The following is a 20,622-nucleotide window of genomic DNA, read 5'->3' on the forward strand; positions in this document are numbered from 1 at the left end:
CGTGACCGCTTTTGTGTCACAACCAACCAGATGAGAACCACCGCTTTTTAGATTATCACTTGAATTGAAGCTGAAGAAGAAAAAAAGACAAAGAGCCTAAAATACTTGATAGTCCCTAGAGTAGTGATATTCAAGTGGCGGCCCGTGGACCAAATTGGGCCCCTGGGGAGCTTTTTTATTGCCAATGTAACACATTCCTATTCTAGTATATTATTGGATGGTTGGTTTAATACAGGATGTCCATCTTCAATGTTTTTCATAAATGTTAACCGAAACTCGTGAATAATATGTAGGCTATTATTTAGAATGGAGGAGTGTCTGCCTGTGACAAAGAGGTGTGCCAGAACAATTGGGATGAAAACGCTTCGACAAAAAAAGTGGAAAAGTACAGGATATCAGACAATAGCAAGAGAGAATGGGCAAGATTGTGACTGACCAATCCTCTCTGAATATCTCCAAACAGGCCTGGTGATGTCAGCAATCACAGTGATCATCCTGGTTCTTTACTTTTGCATCGAAACGTTTGTCGTGGAAGGTATGTCCATTTTAATTTTACATGCATGCGCAAGACACACACACACACACACACACACACACACACACACACACACACACACACACACACACACACACACACACACACACACACACACACACACACACACACACACACACACAGTGTTCTACTGAGTTGTAGTAATACAAGCTATTTTAAGTAGTCAATCTGATGGTAGAGTCGGAGTGATTTGTGTTGTGTTTGTGTTGCTACAGGTCGTGTGTGGTTGGCAGAGTGCACTCCGGTCTATGTACAATACTTTGTCAAGTTCTTCATCATCGGAGTCACCGTGCTGGTAGTCGCTGTGCCCGAGGGCCTCCCACTTGCTGTCACTATCTCTCTGGCTTATTCTGTTAAGGTATGTCCATATGTATGTGTGCGTGCGTGCGAGCGTGCGTGCGTGTGTGCAGGCATACATGTACAGTGCGTGCCGTGCGGGCATGTCAGACCTGGGTCAAATAGTGTTGGAGTGCAAATCATTCTCAATTTGTTAGTTTTTTTCTTATTTTTCTACTAGCAGAAGCAGTAGTAATACAATGACGGTGTAGCAACGGCTTGGAAATGAGAGCCACAAAGTTTAAAGTCCGATCCGATGATGCAGCCACCACCATCTGGTGCTTCAAGTAGGTTAGGTTAGAAATGCTAAGAATTACCTGCAAACACGGTTTGACCCAGATCCTGTGTCTGTGTGAGAGAGGAAGTGAGAGAGAAGAGTGTCCCTCCTTTGCATGTGACATGTGATTTATACTTGGTTGCGCACCAGTTAGTGGGCACCGAACATTGCAGATCTATAAGGCAGGGGTTTTCAAAGTGGGTGACGGGGCACCCTGGGGTGCCGCGAGATAATTTGATAATATTTGTAATTTATTTGGACACTTGAAAAATATTTAGTATCATTTTAAACTTGAAGTACAAAGTTATATTCAGTCAGTTCTAACCAAAATGGCAATTATCTCAACGTTTTCCTCGCAACATAATCACTAAAATATTGTCACTGTCGTGCAGAAACCTTGTATCTCCAAGTTTCAAATGTGTACGTCTTTTGGTAAAGCAGAGCCCTGCTTCATCATACAAGACTGTCACACAAAAGCCGATCTACAAGCACACAACGCCTCGCGATGCGAGGCGTTGTGTGCTTGTGGATCGGCTGTTTTCACTAGTTTAGTACATTTTATAGATGATAAATACAAAACGAACGTTTCCACCCGACAACGACGATATGCTATAAATGTAAGGTGCTGGGAGTGAAAATTATAATGTAGGGGTGCCTCGGATTAAAAAAATATTCACGGGGTGCCCTGAGATAAAAAAGTTTGGGAAACCCTGCTATAAGGTATGAGCACAACATTGCACACAAGCGACTATAACGGGGATATCATCCTCGCTGTGCTGCGTCTCATTAAACTTGTGTGTGTCAAATGAACAATAATGACTGCAACCCCACCCTCCCTCACTCCTTACTTTCCACAATCCATCTCTCCCATTCTTCTTCTGTCTGTTTCCATGTCCCAAACCGCCATTCACCCAATCACCACCTGCTCTCTATCACTGTCTCCCGCATAGAAAATGATGAAGGATAACAACCTTGTGCGCCACCTGGACGCGTGCGAGACCATGGGGAACGCCACAGCCATCTGCTCGGACAAGACGGGGACCCTCACCACCAACCGCATGACTGTAGTGCAGACTTTCATAGGTTGGTGCAACGCATTTGATTTGACTTTGACCTGACTTTAACTTTTTCAGATTTCAATAGGACCATTGTCTATTCACAGCTGTATGGCTGTATAATTATACATGAACATATAGACGGGTTTCTGGTCCACGTTACACTGATAAAACTAGATGCGTGCACAGGGTCCGTACCAAAATTAGCCAATGAAACCAGCGCTCCCCAAAACAACAGGTTTGGGGATTGGACGGAATTGATTACATGATACTGTCAGCTGTGCATTTAGTCTCAATGTTTGTAAACAAGAAACCCGTCTATAGACCATTTTCCTGTGGTATTATTTTTAGACTTTTTGTTTATCTATTAGTCATTCAAAAGTTGCTAATAATGGAGTAAATGTTGGTTAAAGGGGAAAACCACCCATTTTCAATATTGAACTATGTCATTAACTCTTTCTGTGCCCTGGGCCAAAATGGCTCCCAAGGTAGATGTGCCAGGATTTTGTATGTTTTTCTTTACTATGCAATGAAAAAAAATGACAATGGTTCCAGAGATAGAGCTGTTTGAATAAAAAAAAGTGTCCATCCACTAGAATGAACACACATTTTCTCAATCAGCTAAACGAGGGAGCCAACACACAAACAGAGAAAAGCATCTCTCTGATCTCAGGTTTTTCATACAAAAAACACAAAAGACGTCAAAGACGTCATTGGCACCCAGGGCTTTTGAAAAAAGACGTCATTGAGACGTCATTGGCACTGAATGAGTGTTTAATATACCTTAGAGGAGTTGTGTGGAAATAAAGGGTCACAGAATTTCAATTGTAAAATAAAACAAATCTCTCTTTAACATGCCTTGAAACGCAACAGTATCGTAACTTTGACAAAAAAATAACCGTCCTTGAAACCCACTCATATGAAAAGAGTAAGACATTCCCATACTCCATCTTGTCATATTTATACAGTCTTTATACGCTACTTAAACATGCATGCTTGTGGTTATTATACATGCCATGGCATGTTCCCACTTATCCTTGCATGTGTGAATAAATACCAGTTTATTTTAAAGGAGCTATAGTCAACTTTTTCTTGAAAAACGGATGCTAAATTAAAAATAATGTTTCGAAAATATTTTATACAAAAATAAGCTTCATATATGTGTTTCAATTAAAAAATGACTACGACAAGCGTAAAATAATGATAAAATAATAATTTTGGCCATTGTCGGACCGACACTTTGTTTACATCCTAGTCTAACACTATCAAAGAATAGACTAGAATGTAAACAAAGTCTGACAATGGCCAAAATGATTATTTTATCATTATTTTACGCTTGTCGTGGTAATTTTTGAATAGAAACACATGTATGAAGCTTATTTTTTTATAAAATATTTTCGAAACATTGTTTTTATTTTAGCATCCGTTTTCAAGAAAAAGTCGACTATAGCTCCTTTAAACTTGGCTCAAGGTTTGTTGTCTTGATACCTCTTCTCTCTCCAATGTGGGCCAAAATCATTTTTGTCACACTATAACGGCATTGATAATTGACAAATCTATCACAAACGATAGGAAGAAGAAGACATGCCGTTACTGCCAGTGTGATTTAAGTTGTATTTGTGGCTCAGGTGACGTGCATCACCGGGAGGTCCCAGACCCGGGGCAGATCCCCCCCAAGACTCTGGATCTGATAGTCAACGCCATCTCCATCAACAGTGCCTACACCTCCAAGATCTTGGTGAGTCATTCTTATGAAATTCCTGGAAATATTTTGAAATTAGAAAAATATTTTTCCAGTACTGGAAAAGTTTTGGAATTTATCAAGGATCCTGGAAGGTCCTGGAAAAAATAGCTATGCATTGTCTTTGGTTATTGATTTTGTTATTACCTCTGAAATGACAAATTAAACATGGGGCAAATTGTCAAATATTAGAGGCAGTTTGCGAGGCGTTGTGAGCATGTAGATCTGCTATTTTCACAATAGAACCGTGTTATGCAAAATTCCTCAACTCTTAGTGCTCGTCGGGGTGCCGGATCCCCAGTTAAAACATGATTATTTTGGGGGTCACGGCCTGAAAAGATTGAGAACCACTGGCATACACTAACTGTTATTGAGCTGAATTATTGTTATATAGTCCTGGAAATTGGGTTAAATATTCTGGAAAAGTTTTGGAAAAGTTTTGGAAATGAATTGGTAAAAAGATGTGGGAACCCTGTTCTTACGAAGTGGCTTGTGAAGACACAGCTTTTAGAAGGGCACAAAGTGATCATTGATTTTCAAATAAACAATAACTAAAACATATTACACATAACATGAACGTGATGTGTTAATCAGTGAAATCAGTGGTGTTAGCAATGTGCAGGGATGTGCAGAGAATGTTAGAGAGGCAGGGGCTGACATTATTAAAAGGGACTTTTGGTGAAAATATTGAAAATAGGCTATTTTCGGTGTGTGATACCACACTAAATTAAGCTTAATCAAGTCAATCCTGGAGATGTGGCCTAAGGGCATGGATTTCTACACACAGAGGTCAATTCTTTCAACATAAGATGCTGCATTCAAGTTCAGGAGAGTTTGGACAAGGCAATTCTCTTGAATGCTGCCTTCAGGTATGGCAATGAAAGACGGTATTTGCATTTCTTTCATCATAGTAAAAAAACTGCATTCATGGTGTGGAGAGGGCACTTTTTTTCAGATGGATAAAAGGGCAGGGGCTCAAGCCCTCTTTGATGTCTATGTGTGCACGTGCCTGGCAATGTGTGGTAAATGTAGTGTGGAATGTTGAATGGTGCCAACTAAACCAAAGAGAATCAAACGCTGCTGCCATCAGAGGAAGTAGAGAGAGACAATTACTCAGCATTTTATAGGGTACGCTGGGAGCACTGGCCACACGCACGCACGCACGCACGCACGCACGCACGCACGCACGCACGCACGAACGCACACACACACACACACACACACACACACACACACACACACACACACACACACACACAGACTCTGACAGGACAGGACAGGCCAAGGGGCCGGCTTAACAGTGATACTAACACACACACACACACACACATGCACACACACACACACACACACACACACACATAGCCATTAAACGAAACGGGTATTTCTTACATTGATGCTCCTACATATTATCATGCAAGCACCAGTTAAAGTTACTTTCCATCCCTCATATACTGTATGCACAGTGCACATCCCATAACCCACACACTGCACATCATTTTGGAGCTCATATCTTTGAACGGGTAAGGGCTATTTTGTATAACACGGTTATATTGTGAAGATAGCAGATCTACATGCTCACAACGCCTCGCGTTAACGCCTCGCGTTGCGAGGCGTTGTGAGCATGTAGATCGGCTATTTTCACAATGTCTGAAAAAAACGAGGCGTTGTGAGCATGTAGATCGGCTATTTTCACAATGTCTGCCAAAAATTTTGGCCATTTTTTACACAGGTTTCTACGGTTTCTTGGTCTGGATATGGCAGCCTGGAACGGTTGTTCAAGTGCAGCTAAACTTGGCATGTTAGTAAATGGGCCACAATTAACAATAATGCATTGCACCTGTGCAGCTGACCTGCGGAACCTGGGAATATACCATTTTGTCAAGATGGGGAGAAGTGTGGAGAATAGTTAAAGTGACCATTTTGTTACATTTTGCATTTGTAGTTATTTTACTGTATTTTAACAACATAATAACCAGCGCAGATAGACAAAGAGACATTCATGGATTTATATTTAAAAAAAACTTTTATTTTCCCCCCTGGCCCCAGGGTATGGCAGCTGCATACCCCTGCCATACCCAATTGACGCCCCTGTCTTTCGCTCTCTCTCTCTCTCTCTCTCTCTCTCTCTCTCTCTCTCTCTCTCTTTCTAGCCACCTGACTCAGAAGGGGGTATGCCGAAGCAGGTGGGCAACAAGACAGAGTGTGGTCTTCTGGGCTTTGTGTTGGACCTGCAGCAGGACTACGCTCCAGTCAGAGAGCAGGTCCCTGAGGAGAAGCTCTACAAGGTTCACACCAAGCCTTCCTTTCATCCTTCCTTTCCGTTTTCTTTTTTTTTTTTTGTGGGGGGGGGGGGGGGGGGGGGGGGCTTTTATGCCTTTATTAGATAGGACAGTAGACTGACAGGAAATGGCGGGAGAGATGGGGAGTGACACGTGGCAAAGGTAGTCCGGATCGGGAATCGAACTGGCGACGCCGTCGGGCAATGTTATACGTATGTGGCAATGCCTATGTGGTATGCACCTGGACCAGTAGGCCAGCGGGCGCCCCTGGATATCTTATTTTACATCAGTATCGTTCTGAACTGGTTTGTTTATGCTTATTCGTTGTAATTATCAAAATTGACGGAGGGGAGCGGACAGAGTGGGTTGGGGGAGGGGAGGCGGACACAGAGATCGGTGAACAAATGCTATTGGCTGGAGTGATAACCCTGCATTTCTGAGCCGTGAACTGCTAGCGCTCGATCAGGGGAAACCACAAGCAAACTTCATGTCACTTAAAATCATTCAACGAGCTGGAAATGAGTCTGGTGCATGCAGCCTAACTGTATTTGTTTCACACATGTCACACAGAGAGAAGCTCAACTTGCTTCACAAGGAACAGAAAGCATGCAATACATAGGGAAAGCGTGCATGTTTACATACAAGGAAAATAAATGGTTATAGTGTGAGCGGTCAGCGGTGGTAGAGTACAGACTAGGGATGGGACGATATGAAAATTTCATGTCACGATTATTGTTACAAAAAAAAAAAAAAAAAAGATTTACGATATCATCGCGATAATCAAAATATCCCAACATCCATTATCCTGGGGCGGAACATTTGCCAAAAAAATTGCGGTGCGACACGTTGTGAGCTTGTAAATCGGCTATTTTTTTTGTCAAAGAGTTGGTATAGAGTGAAAAAAAGACTGCATCAAGTATGTTATTTCCAGGTCCGTTTTACCAATTATAGAGAGGATTTAGTCAGTCTAAGTGACACAGCGTCGATCGTCAGCCTGCCCGTCTTTACATTTTAATGTCTTCAATGAGTTATGGCCCGCCTACTTTTTGACCGTCAAATCACATTCCTCCCAGCGCTATGTCCTGCCTTCTGGCACGTTTCACTATGAAATGCACCATACAGAATTGAAACAAGTCAAGTGGAGCACTTCCGTTGCAGTGCGACTTTAAAGGGCTAGCTCTCTCTCTCTCTCTCTCTCTCTCTCTCTCTCTATCTCTCTCTCTCTCTCTCTCTCTCTCTCTCTCTCTCTTTCATAGGTGTATACATTCAATTCGGCGCGCAAGTCCATGAGTACAGTGATCAAGCTGCCTGATGGCTCATTCCGTCTCTACAGCAAAGGAGCTTCTGAGATCCTGCTCAAGAAGTGAGTGTCAGGAAGAGGGATGGGGTGGAGTTTAGGGAGTGGGGAGGCAGAAATGTTTGGCTGGTGAATGGATGACAGTCATAAGCCCTCTTTACATTCACCATCAACATCTTTCCTACAACGTTTGGCAGGGTATTGACCGAATTCACGCTACGCAACTTCCTGGTGCTGACGTCACGGTTGAAGGAAAACCCTACTAAAAGCCTATAGAGTTAACACAGAAATCGCAAATTTAATGCAATTTCCGAATAGTGCAGTATAAAATACGGCTAGCATGATCAAGAACACAAGATAGTAAAAGGCACAAAGCGTTATAATTTACTTTACCGTTCGAAATAATGATTTGTTGGCTTTAAGTCCAGCTATTTCTGTATTAATTTACCCTTCAAAGCTGACGTCAGCACCAGGAAGTTGCTGAGAAATTTGCAGAGTGCGCGTGCGTGGGCGGGCCGTGAATAGAGTCTATTGACAAGTCGGAGAAGAAGGAATGGAAGTTCGCACACTGTATCTCACCTCCCAGTAGAGAATGTATTAAGCAAAAGGTTTAACAATGTTTCGCCCACTGTGAGACCTGATGAAGACAAAAAAAGATTCTGATTGGGTGATTTGTTAAAGGTGAAAAAGTAATAGGCAACTTGGTTTGTAGTTTAAACAAGCAGAGAATGTGTGTGTGTTTGTGTGTGTGTGTGTGTGTGTGTGTGTGTGTGTGTGTGTGTGTGTGTGTGTGTGTGTGTGTGTGTGTGTGTGTGTGTGTGTGTGTGTGTGTGTGTATACCTGTATATATACTGTTTACTGTATATATATTTAAAAGAAATTACCCAGATGAGATGATAGGCAGTAACGCAATGGTAGAGAGTTAACTTCTTTTAATTAGCCAAGCTTAATTTTTATACAGTACCATGCATGTTTAATAACAAGCTTCATTTTTATACAGTACCATGCATGTTTAATAATAAGAAATGTATTGACACAACGCATTAATGCCTTCATCAATAATAGATTCCTTGCATTATGCTAAAAGATATGTTACATAGTTTACTTTAAATACATTCATTTGTGAATTAACTTTCTCCATTGACTGATAATGTAACTTGTCCCATATATGGAGATGACATGACATCATAGATGTCCGACATTATAGACCACATGGGACTGACACAGTATGTCCATATATGGGCAATTGGGCATTCCCAGATATGGGCTTAATTAATATCGATGACATGAGGGATCTCCATATATGGGCATAAAAGGGATATTAAAGGACGGAATGGTTAGCGCCGCTCAAATAGGAACAAGGATGAACAGATACTGAAATATCTGTAAGTGTGACCCACGTCACGGCAACCACACTTGCAATTTCCAATAGCATTTTTCTAGTTGTAATTAATCTCTCTCCAGGTGTTCCTACATCCTGGATAACAAGGGTGAGCCTCGCATCTTCCGGCCACGCGACAGAGACGACATGGTCAAAGCGGTGAGCTGCTAGACAGTGGTGTAAAGTACATTTACTTAAGTACTGTTAGTACAATTATTGAATGCTTTAACTATTGAAAAATAGCAGATATACAAGCTCACAGCGCGGCACCGAGTGCCGCGCTGCGAGCTTGTAGATCTGCTATTTTTGAAAAAATCGTGAAAATGTGTACACATTTTTCAATATATATTTTTCAAAGCAGACTTTTGTAACTCAAATCTCTGCTTCTGGGGGGGGTCCCTGGAACAACATATTTTGAGATAAGGGTCTGCGGCCGAAAAAATGAGATTTTGGGGGTCCTTGACATGAAAAAGTTTGAGAACAGCTGATTTAGAGGAAGGATTTAGAAGTCGGGTCAAAGATATTCAAAGACTTGCACACATTTTCAAGATTTTTCAAAAATAGCAGATCTACAAGCTCGCAGCGCGGCACTCGGTGCCGCGCTGTGAGCTTGTATATCTGCTATTTTTCTAAAGTTAAAGCATAAAATAATGGTTAAAGTGGTTAAAATCTAACGCGACTCGGGCGCGTTCCAGGTATTTGAGAGTTAAGTACACTTTTGAGGTATTTGTACTTTACTTGAGTATATCCAATTTCCAATAGTTTTACTTCTACTCCATTACATCTTGGATTCACATAATTGTACGTTTAGTCCACTACATTTATTTGAACACTTTAGTTACTAATTAAAGTTACTTTGCAGGTGTAAATTATAATATTATAAAACACACATTAACCCACTTTAGCCCTATTTTATACCTAGGCTATTTGAAAATAGACGATCTACAAGCTCACAACGCGCCGCGATGCGACGCTTTGTGAGCTTGTAGATCTGCTATTTTCAAACATTTAGTACTTTTACTGGACATTTACTTGTAACGGAGTACATCTACAGTGCAGTATTGATACTTTTACTTAAGTACAAAATGTGAGTTTTGCTTTCTCCAGCTTCTGCATTTCAAAGATTCATGTTTGGAATGTGAACTAAATGTGTTATACACAGCAAGTATAGGCATAAATACAGTAACTGTATGATGCGTCAAGGTGCACAGGGTGCTAAACTGCTTTCCTGAACAAGGTGTATTGATTGATTTGCAGGTGATTGAGCCAATGGCATGCGAGGGCTTGAGGACCATCTGCGTTGCATACCGTGAGCTGCCGGGCAATCCGGAGCCAGATTGGGAGGATGAGGGGAGCATACTGACAGAGCTGACCTGTATCACTGTGGTGGGGATAGAGGACCCTGTACGACCTGAGGTAGCGTATGGTGGAAGTAGGTGTGTGTGTGTGTGTGTGTGTGTGTGTGTGTGTGTGTGTGTGTGTGTGTGTGTGTGTGTGTGTGTGTGTGTGTGTGTGTGTGTGTGTGTGTGTGTACCGTGATTCTCAACCAGTGGGTTGAGAAAGTTACATTCTACATTTCCTATCATTGTGGGCTCGCCTGAAAGGCCTGAAAAGGCGAGAACACTACCGGTATGTTGTCTTCATTATTTATATATAGTGAGTTCCGTCTCATAGTGAGTTCCTTAGCAGACAGTATAAAGGCAGGGCCCTTAGCCAATGAGGTGCAATTGAGGTGTGGAAACTGTGGGACTGTTTCGTCGGAACAGTATTTCTAGTTTATATAGTGAGTTCCGTCGCAGACAGTACAAAGGCCCATAGCCTTTAAATAACAAAAATGTACCAATAAAATATTGTAAAAAAAACAAACAAAGGCCCATAGCCAATGAGGTGCAATTGAGGTGTGGAAAATCTGGGAGTGGTGTTAGCTGGAGTATTGGTTGAGCTTCACATGACGGTTAGCACGCTGCAGAATATAGTCACGAGCGAGCCCACACTGTTTCGTAGGAACAGTATTTCTAGTTGTCTTTACTGTCTTAGTCTCTCTACTACTCCGTGAGGAAGAAGCCCAACAAATCCACGGTGAGGCATTTAGGAGGGCCATTCAACTGCAGCAGCTGAATGGAATGTTTGGATTGGGGTCTGGTGCAACGCACAGGTTCTGAACCTGGTGAGAGCAGGAGAGGACCTGGTGAGACGTAGGAGGAGCCCGGCCAGGAGTCAACCCATAGAGCCTAGTTCTTCCACACGCCAGAATAGTACCCCAATCCCGGCAGAGTAGTTCCGGTGCAGCACATTGAGTGACCCTGTCTTTCCCTAATAGGACTGATCGTGGATAGCTACTGGGACGTAAGTCGGGACTTGATCAACCCCGGCTGGGTCACCTGGGCGAGGGTGTATGATGTTGCGAGACCCGAAACACCCGTCGACCCCAGGCTACATCACTGATGATACGTCCCAGTTGCATCCTTGCGATGTTTTTTTCATTATTACTACTTAGTGTCGTAGTAGAGAGACTTTGTTGCGACCGTCAGGTCGCATTTACTATCAAAACCTCCACCGCCTGTCTGTTCGTCAGTCCGTCCGTCCGTCAGTCTGTCTGTATTTTTCTTCCTATCGCCAAAATAAAAGTCTGGGTTTCCGAGGCTAGTCTGTCTGTCACGTCACACTTTTGCCCTGCTCATATCTCCGCAACCGTTGCCCCGATCCATGCCAAATTTTGCACACATACTCCTTGCCTGCCGAACCACAACCTCCACCCATCAATTCACACATGACCCTCTTCTAGCGCCACCATGAGGCCGATTCTTGCAAAACACATTTTTGGACACAGCTCCTACAATTTTTGCCCTAAAATCACGCAAATCGGTACACAGTATGTCTGCACTCATGTCATCAACATGGATCTGTCCCATATAGCGCCACCTTCAGGCCGATTTTTTAAAACACATTTTTGGACACTGCTCCTACAGATTTTGCCCTAAAATCACGCAAATCGGTACACAGTATGTCTACACTCATGTCATCAACATGGATCTGTCTCATATTGCGCCACCATCAGGCGATTTTTTCAAACACATTTTTGGACACTACTCCTACACATTTTGCCCTAAAATCACGCAAATCGGTACACAGTATGTCTGCACTCATGTCATCAACATGGATCTGTCCCATATAGCGCCACCTTCAGGCCGATTTTTTAAAACACATTTTTGGACACTGCTCCTACAGATTTTGCCCTAAAATCACGCAAATCGGCACACAGTAAGTCTACACTCATCTCATGAATACGGATCTGTCCCATATAGCGCCACCATCAGGCCGATTTCTTCAAACACATTTTTGGACACTACTCCTACACATTTTGCCCTAAATTCACGCTGCGACCTGACGGTCGCTTATCTCCCTATTAGGCAGTCTTCCTGGTATTTTTGTGTACAGATTAATTAGTGTGGCTGCCCTATCAGGGCAACTAGACTAAAGTAGCCTACTTGTCCGGCTTTAATTCCAGATAAACTTTATTTTGCCGCGCTACTCCTTCCACAGTTTTGGTGGCACGCACTTAGGCCATGTGTCACATCCACCGGCTTCATCGGGAAGAGATACGTTATATAGTTTAATTTATATTAATTTATTTGTGAATTAACGTTCTCCATTGACTTGAATGGGAAAATGCAAAAAATTAACTTTTCTCAATATGGAGATGACTGACATCATAGGTGTCTGACGTCATAGACATATTATGTCCATATATGGGCATTCCACGATATGGGCATAATATTGATGACATCAGGGATCTCCATATTAGTAAATTAATTTTACCCATTGACTTGAATGGGGAAAATTCAAATGGTAAGACGGAAATCATCTGCAAGTGTGACTCGCGTCACAGCAACCACACTTGCAATATCCCAGAATTGCATCTTTCTAGTTATACTGTATGTTATTCGACAAACACAGTCTAAACTTCTATTAACATTCTCTCTCTCAGGTGCCTGATGCCATTCTAAAATGCCAGCAGGCAGGCATCACTGTGCGGATGGTGACTGGTGACAACATCAACACAGCCAGGGCCATAGCTATCAAGTGTGGCATCATTCAACCTGGGGACGACTTTATCTGTATAGATGGCAAAGAGTTCAACCGACGAATCAGGAATGAGAAAGGAGAGGTGAGTGGGATGTTAGGTGATGAGTGAACATGCGCTAGCATTAGAGTCAAAGTCACTTCCATTGGGAAAGGTTATTTGTTGTTTGAATTTGTGGGCCGACAAAATAGCTGATCAAAATAGCTAACCTGTCAAAAACTAAAACAACTGTAATTTGTCTATTTTCCCAGGGTCATACAGACATACTGTAAATACGATTTGCAGATAAGTCCGGTTGTAGATGGCTCGGCCTTCTGCAATGCCGTAAAAACATGGTGTTTATACATGTATTGGTAGTCCACTTAAACGTAGCTATGAATCAAATTCAGTTTCCTCCTTTTAAGCTAATATCCAATCAAGCCTTCCACCGATTCAATGGCATTCTCTCAAAGCTACACTGAAACTAAAAATGCCAGACCACAGTTTTTGTTTTCATAAATAAAATCACACCCAATGTGAAGTGAGCGGTGGTTGTGCTTGCATAACGTCTTCAATCAATTCAGACTAGGATTTAGGTCTAGGATGTGCAGGCTATGCTACACACACACGTTTTACTATGGCAAAACGCTGAGGAAAAAGGCTACAGACACACGCACAGCCACTCTATGGAGGGGTTTACCACCGCTCAAAAAAAGTATAGTTGGTGCATAATGCACTGTAAATCATTTGTGTCCAGGGTCGCTGTCACATTAGTTATTTGGTGCCATGACACAGCCCTCCTATGCATTCAAGTTCACATACTTTAATCAAAAGTACGCTCTGTTTTGCCTCTATCTGCACAGGAGATTATCTTTTCTATACTGTAGATGAGCTTTTAGTCTAGCACAATGGTTCTCAACCTGTGGGTCGGGACCCCCACGGGGGTCTCCAAATTATTTTGGGGGGTCCCCATATGATTAACTTATGTGCAACATTGTTTTCTCTCTCAACAGTAAACAACCCAACACAAAGTGTATAGAGGGTATATGCACATTTCTACAGTGTCATTTTAGAGGATGTAAAAAGTCCTTAAATTGTCAAATTAAACATTGGCCAAATTGTCAAATATTGGCGAGGCGTTGTGAGTATATGTAGATCTGCTATTTTCACCATGTTATTCAAAATGTAATGCCTCATCTCTTAGGGCTCGTCAGGGTGGGGGGGTCCCCAGTTAAAATATGATTATTTTGGGGTTCGCGGCCTGAAAAGGTTGAGAACCACTGGTCTAGCTCAGAGGATAATCTACTGTAGGTCTCTGATCATTATTTAGTTTACCACTGTCTGTCACACCCCTAACCCTCCCCCCATCTAACTGACAGATTGAACAGGAGCGAATTGACAAGATCTGGCCCAGACTCCGTGTGCTGGCTCGCTCCTCGCCAACTGACAAACACACCCTGGTCAAAGGTGAGCTGCAGGTTTTGATACCTTTATTTATCCCCCAAGGGAAATTGATTTATCATAGCAGTACTGTAGTATGAAACACAGGACAGATACCAAAAAAGAGATACATCTAAGCTTCAAGAAGTTAAGAAATATATTAAAACAAATACGATTAAACATGTAGTAATGTAGTGTAACGTAACGTAGTAGTCAAGTGTATGAACAATCTATCCCCAGTAGACTGGGTTATATATTGTATATGTATATATACAGTACAGTCAGTCGACAGATGGCGCAACCTCACCATTGGTCGCTTTTTGCCCTTAGGTGTCTTACTGGTGCATTATACTGTATCAAACCTAAGCCAAAGACCTACCTCTGATATACATAGTATACATACTATACATACACACACGCACGCACGCACGCACGCACGCACGCACGCACGCACTCACACACGCACGCACGCACGCTCACACGCACGCACGCACGCACGCACGCACACACACACACACACACACACACACACACACACACACACACACACACACACACACTCACACACACTAATTCCCCCCCCCCCCCCCCACACACACACACACACTAATTTCCCACCTTTTTGTTTAGGTATCATTGACAGCACCGTCCTAGAGCAGAGGCAGGTCGTGGCGGTAACAGGGGATGGAACCAATGACGGGCCAGCACTGAAGAAGGCTGATGTGGGCTTTGCCATGGTAACTTCCGTTTTTTACATTTTAAATTGATGTCTTAAAAATAATAAAAGTCTTAAAAATGTCTGTCTTAATTTAGAAATTCTTACCCCTCTTATGGGGGTCCCTGGCACAGAATCTTTTCAGGTATGGGTTTGTGGCCAAATGTATATCAGTGTGGGGGTCCCTGACATGGAAATGTTTGAGAACCACTGCCACACCCGCAATCAACACGTCATCTTTCCTCTCTGTTACATTCTCACTGCTATCACCTCCAGGGGCGTGTCGTGCAGAGAATGATGGAGAGGCGGGCTGAAATTTCAAAAAGGGCCTTTTGGTGAAAATACTGTATCGAAAATAGCAGACCTCAAAGCGCTTGGAGGTCGGCTATTTTCGGTGTGTGATACCGCACTGAACTAAGCATAATTAATTTCGTTCACCATATAGTAAAAACTGAATTCATGGTCTGGAGAGGGCACTTTTTACAGACGGATAAAAGGGCAGGGGCTCAAGCCCCCTTAGATGTGTGCACGTGCCTGATCGCCTCCGTCTCTCAGGGCATTGCCGGGACAGACGTGGCCAAGGAAGCGTCAGACATCATCTTGACCGACGACAACTTCAGCAGCATCGTCAAGGCAGTGATGTGGGGACGCAACGTCTACGACAGCATCTCCAAGTTCCTCCAGTTCCAGCTGACCGTCAACGTGGTGGCCGTCATCGTGGCCTTCACTGGGGCATGCATCACTCAGGTACACTGCCGCCCAACGTGGGGATTGTTATCAAACGTACCGACCATCACGACCAACCAACATACAGTAATTATTTGCAGAGTAGCGTCACAGGTGGATTGGGGACAGAATTTGAACGCTCGCAATTGGCTGTGTTGGCATAGTGATGGAGTGAGGTTTTAGATCAGTAAGACACCCTAATCGGGAGATAAGCGACCGTTGGGTCGCATGTATACACTGCAAAAAGCAACCTCATGGTGGCGCTAGAAGAGGGATATGTGAGAAATCAGTTGTGGTTTGACAGCCAAGGAGTGTGCGTGCAAAGTTTGGCATGGATAGGGGCAACGCTGCCGGAGATAAGAGTAGGGCCAAAAGTGTAACGTGACGGACAGACTGACTGACGGACAGCCGGTGGAGGTTATGATAGTAACTGCGACCTGACGGTCGCAATAAACATGGCTCTATTGTACATGCACCCTGACACCAGGGAAGGATGTACTGTATGTTCTTTACTGTTGCTTGCAGACCCAAAATTCAACGGTCACTTGTACTATTTAAGTCAGTAAGTCATTAGTCAAATAAGAATTGTATAAATAGAATCCAAATGTCTGTTTGTGTACAGACAAACTTACCAGCCATGGTCAAAATATACAGTACCAGCATTTAGCTGGTGGACAATGTTAAGGGCTTTGGTATGGGACAAACAAATGCGTTCTTACTTGGATCAGCGGGGTCACAGACTCACAGTCATGCTGCGTACTCACAGGTCCATTTTATAGTTACACTAATACTAAATATTTGACTGTAGGGTTCCCACCCTGCCTGACATAGATGTTCCAGATACACCCAGAAATATCACTAACCATCGCAATGTTGCCTTCACCCCCACCCCTCCCTCCCTCTCCCTCTCCCTCTCTCTCTCCCTCATTACCTCTCTCCAGGATTCCCCTCTGAAGGCAGTACAGATGCTGTGGGTCAATCTGATCATGGATACGTTTGCGTCCCTGGCCCTGGCCACCGAGCCCCCCACCGAGGATCTGCTGAAGAGGAAGCCATACGGCCGCAACAACCCCCTCATCTCCCTGACCATGATGAAGAACATCTTGGGGCATGGAGTGTACCAACTGGTCATCATCTTTACCCTGCTGTTCGTAGGTACTGTACATGCAAACAGGCACATACACAAACCCAGGTATGGCAACATGACTGGTGTCTTGCACGCGCGCCTTCGCGCACGTGCAAGACACCAGTCATGTTGCCATACCTTAGCAACAGGCATGATACATTTATTTTAAGAAGTACATTTTATTTTTTCCCCTAGTTTCTTGGGCTGGATATGGCAGCCTGGAGCGGTTGTTCAAGTGCAGCTAAACTTGGCATGTTAGTAAACGTACCACAATTAACAATAATGCATTGCACCTGTGCAGCTGACCTGCGGAACCTGGGAATATACCATTTTGTTAAGATGGGGAGAATACAAGTGTGGAGAATATAATTATAATACCTTGTTACAGTAGACAAAGAGACATTTGTGTATATTTAAGAGTAACTTTTATTTCCCCCCCCTGGACTCAGGGTATGGCAGCTGCATACCCCTGCCATACCCAACTGACGCCCCTGCGTTACCGCAACACACGCACACACACACCACTGATGAAAGAACGTGTCCCTCCGCTCCTCTCCCTGCCAGGCGAGCACATCTTCAACATCGACTGCGGCCGCAACGCACCGCTCCACTCCCCGCCGTCCGAGCACTACACCATCATATTCAACACCTTCGTGCTCATGCAGCTCTTCAACGAGATCAACGCACGCAAGATACACGGCGAGCGCAACGTCTTCGATGGGATTTTCCGCAACCCCATCTTCTGCTCCATTGTCGTAGGGACCTTCCTTATTCAGGTGAGTCACACTGGGAGGAGTGGTTTGTGCGTGTGTGCGTGCGTGCGTGTGTGCTTGCTTGCGTGCGGGCGTGCGTGCGGGCGTGCGTGCGTGTGTACCATGGGGTTGTTGGAGTCTTCATCTACAGCAGGGGCCTTCAACGTTTTCAGGCCAAGGACCCCTTAACTGAGGGAGATAAAGCAGGGACCCCCTCCTACATATTGTATAAAATTGAGTCGCAGAGTTTCATCAATTTCATAGATAGATTCGTAGACTTGTTTGACAGCACTGTCGTCAGTCTAAGTTGGATTCGTGTTAATGTGTTTTTCCAGACATTTAACCATTTAAAATGTCGATACTTAAATTACTTAAATTTGACATTTCACTCTGTACTTGGTCTGCTCTTTTCTTTACCTCTACCACACCAAACCTATTTGCCAAAAATGGCTGATCTGCTAAAGTTCTCCTCAGAATAGGGATGCGAGGGTTCAAGTTGTTCATATAAAATTATGATCCTGTCACACAAAGATTTGGCGGCCCCCCTGTAATAACTCTGAGGACCCCCTTTTGAAGACCCTTGATCTGCAGAGAAAGGGAAGAAGTGTGTGGTTGTCCTATTAGTTCATCTGTGATTAGCTCCAGCCTGTTCCCATGGCACCAGAGACCTTTGCCATGCAGATGATGAGTAAAAAGAAGGACGGAATGAGAGAAAGATTGAATGGCATGAGAGGTGAAGTGAGAGAGAGAGAGAGAGAGAGAGAGAGAGAGAGAGAGAGAGAGAGAGAGAGAGAGAGAGAGATTCTGGCCAGGGACGTGCTGGCCATTGGGAAAAGCGGGACAACTCCCGAACGGCCGGTTCATTCCCGGCCGGTCCAGGCCGGCCATTAGGAAAAAAATAAAAATAAAATGTTGTCCTTCGTTCCATTTTGGGGGCTGGGCGGCCAACAAAGTAAATCGTCACTGTCGGGCAGAAACCTTGTTTCTCCAAGTTTCAAATTTGTTTTTTTTCCCGCAAAGCAAAGCCCTGCTTCATCATACAAGGCTGTTGCACAAAAGTAGTGAAAACAGCAGATCTACAAGCACACAACGCCTCGTGGTGCGAGGCGTTGTGTGCTTGTAGATCGGCTGTTTTCACTAGTTTAAAGTTATACCATGTAACTTTTTTTATAAAACAAATCTTAAAATTGTCCTAACTGTTAAATCGCTAAAGTTTTAGAACACCCACTCCGTTATTTTCAGCTTCTGAAGCCTTCTCTTTATATGTTTTCTATGAGCCGTGAGGGGGGGAGAATTTCGCGGCAAAATTGCGTCATCATACACTACCGGCCAATCACAGCGAGGGTTATACACTGCCGGCCAATCACAGCGCATCTTGAAGTGGGATCGCTATCACAATACGGCGGCCATATTTGTAGGCGCACAGGAACCAGGGACCCCTCTAAAGATAGATCTCGGCGAGGTGGAGGCAGACGCGGGGGTGGTCCGCGGCGATAAACGGCCGAAAGACGCGGACGCGACCGCGGTTTGCTATAGAGCTACTGACCTCTAGGTGAGCAACTTACACAGTATAGCTTTAAATCATTTTTTAAATGATAAATACAAAACAAACGGTTTTGGACATACAAGGTTTCCACCCGACAACGACGAACTACAACTCATGTAATTGGCCCACTTGCTTGTCACTTGTCATGATCTGAAATGGCAAATCTTTGAGTAGCAGCATGAGGGCCTCTCCAACTCTTTTTCCCGGGCTGAATCAGGGGCCCAGCATGTCCCTGATTCTGGCAATTCATACACAAAGTCACTTCTTTCTCCCTGAATGAAGTTGGAGCTCTCTTTCCAACTCTACACAACTCTACAGAGAGATAGAGTTACGTTATGTGATACATTGTGTAGAAAGTTATGACTGCACTGCATTCATGTTGTGGTGACACTGTCACTCAGATAAGCTTTGTCTAGTTCCTGCTGTAAATGATCGCATTCAAAATGTTGTCTCCTACAACAGCCAAGAGCAGTTCGGGTGTCCTGTGGAAACTGTTGACCACATTGTATACTATACGCTGGAAATACAGCTCTTTCATCCTGGCATCTATATTTTGGCAATGTCATTATAGTTTCACATTTTGATATCCACATTGTAGATCATCTAGTTTCACAATGTTTGTGCATCGCACATCAAAGTGTAAAGTAGTTTTTTCTATTGATTGCTCACTTGAGTTCAATAATATTTTTAGTTTTTCGTCACATTCCTAAGACAAGAATGTGATAATTGTAAATGTATCACCCCCATTGATCCCGGATGGGGACACAAATGCATTTGGGTCCCCATCCGGAATTTAAAGAGATAGAAATGTCCTTTTTTCTATAGATCAGGGGTCTTCAACGTTTTCAGGCCAGGGACCACTTAGCTGAGAAAGAGATAAAGCAGGGACCCCCACTACATATTGTATAAGATTGTGTTGCAGAAGAAAGATTTTCATAGATTCCTTAGACAGCTTAGACTTGTTTGACAGCACTGTTATCATGGTGGAGTAATGTGTATTTTCAGACATTTAACCACTTGGTTAATGTATAAAACATGATCCTATCACACAAAGATTTGGCGGCCCCCCTGTATTAACTCGTCTCTAAGGACCCCCTAGGGGTCCCATACCCCCTGTTGAAGACCCCTGCTATAGAGACACAAAGAGCCTGCTTTGTTCCCTAAGCCAATTATTGGCTTAGGAATGCGACAAAAACAAAGAATATCCACAAATTCAAGTCTCCATGGTGTGAGTAATTGATAGAAAGAAAGTCATTTGGGGGTGAACTATCCCTTGACTATACTGAGTTACTGATTTGATGGTGCAGGGGGTTTTCATTAAGATAATTT

The 20,622-nt window shown here is 43.5% G+C and overlaps 1 protein-coding gene across 1 annotated transcript in view; it reads left to right on the forward strand.

The window, feature by feature from the left end:
• The window catches only part of atp2b3b (ATPase plasma membrane Ca2+ transporting 3b), a gene marked incomplete at both ends in the record, with an annotated part of 54,131 nt that overhangs the window by 17,961 nt on the left and 15,548 nt on the right, over positions 1-20,622 (forward strand). The window contains 14 exons of the mRNA XM_080732757.1: positions 464-535; positions 772-914; positions 2,120-2,252; positions 3,853-3,962; positions 6,119-6,253; positions 7,504-7,610; positions 9,009-9,084; positions 10,183-10,341; positions 12,914-13,093; positions 14,368-14,455; positions 15,059-15,165; positions 15,699-15,890; positions 16,811-17,024; positions 17,560-17,771. Of these exons, the coding sequence (XP_080588883.1) occupies positions 464-535; positions 772-914; positions 2,120-2,252; positions 3,853-3,962; positions 6,119-6,253; positions 7,504-7,610; positions 9,009-9,084; positions 10,183-10,341; positions 12,914-13,093; positions 14,368-14,455; positions 15,059-15,165; positions 15,699-15,890; positions 16,811-17,024; positions 17,560-17,771 (1,928 nt within the window). The remainder of the gene's footprint in view (positions 1-463; positions 536-771; positions 915-2,119; positions 2,253-3,852; positions 3,963-6,118; positions 6,254-7,503; positions 7,611-9,008; positions 9,085-10,182; positions 10,342-12,913; positions 13,094-14,367; positions 14,456-15,058; positions 15,166-15,698; positions 15,891-16,810; positions 17,025-17,559; positions 17,772-20,622) is intronic.

Source organism: Nannobrachium achirus (assembly GCF_963921795.1).
Source record: "Nannobrachium achirus genome assembly, chromosome: 9".
In the NCBI taxonomy this organism is placed as follows: domain Eukaryota; kingdom Metazoa; phylum Chordata; class Actinopteri; order Myctophiformes; family Myctophidae; genus Nannobrachium; species Nannobrachium achirus.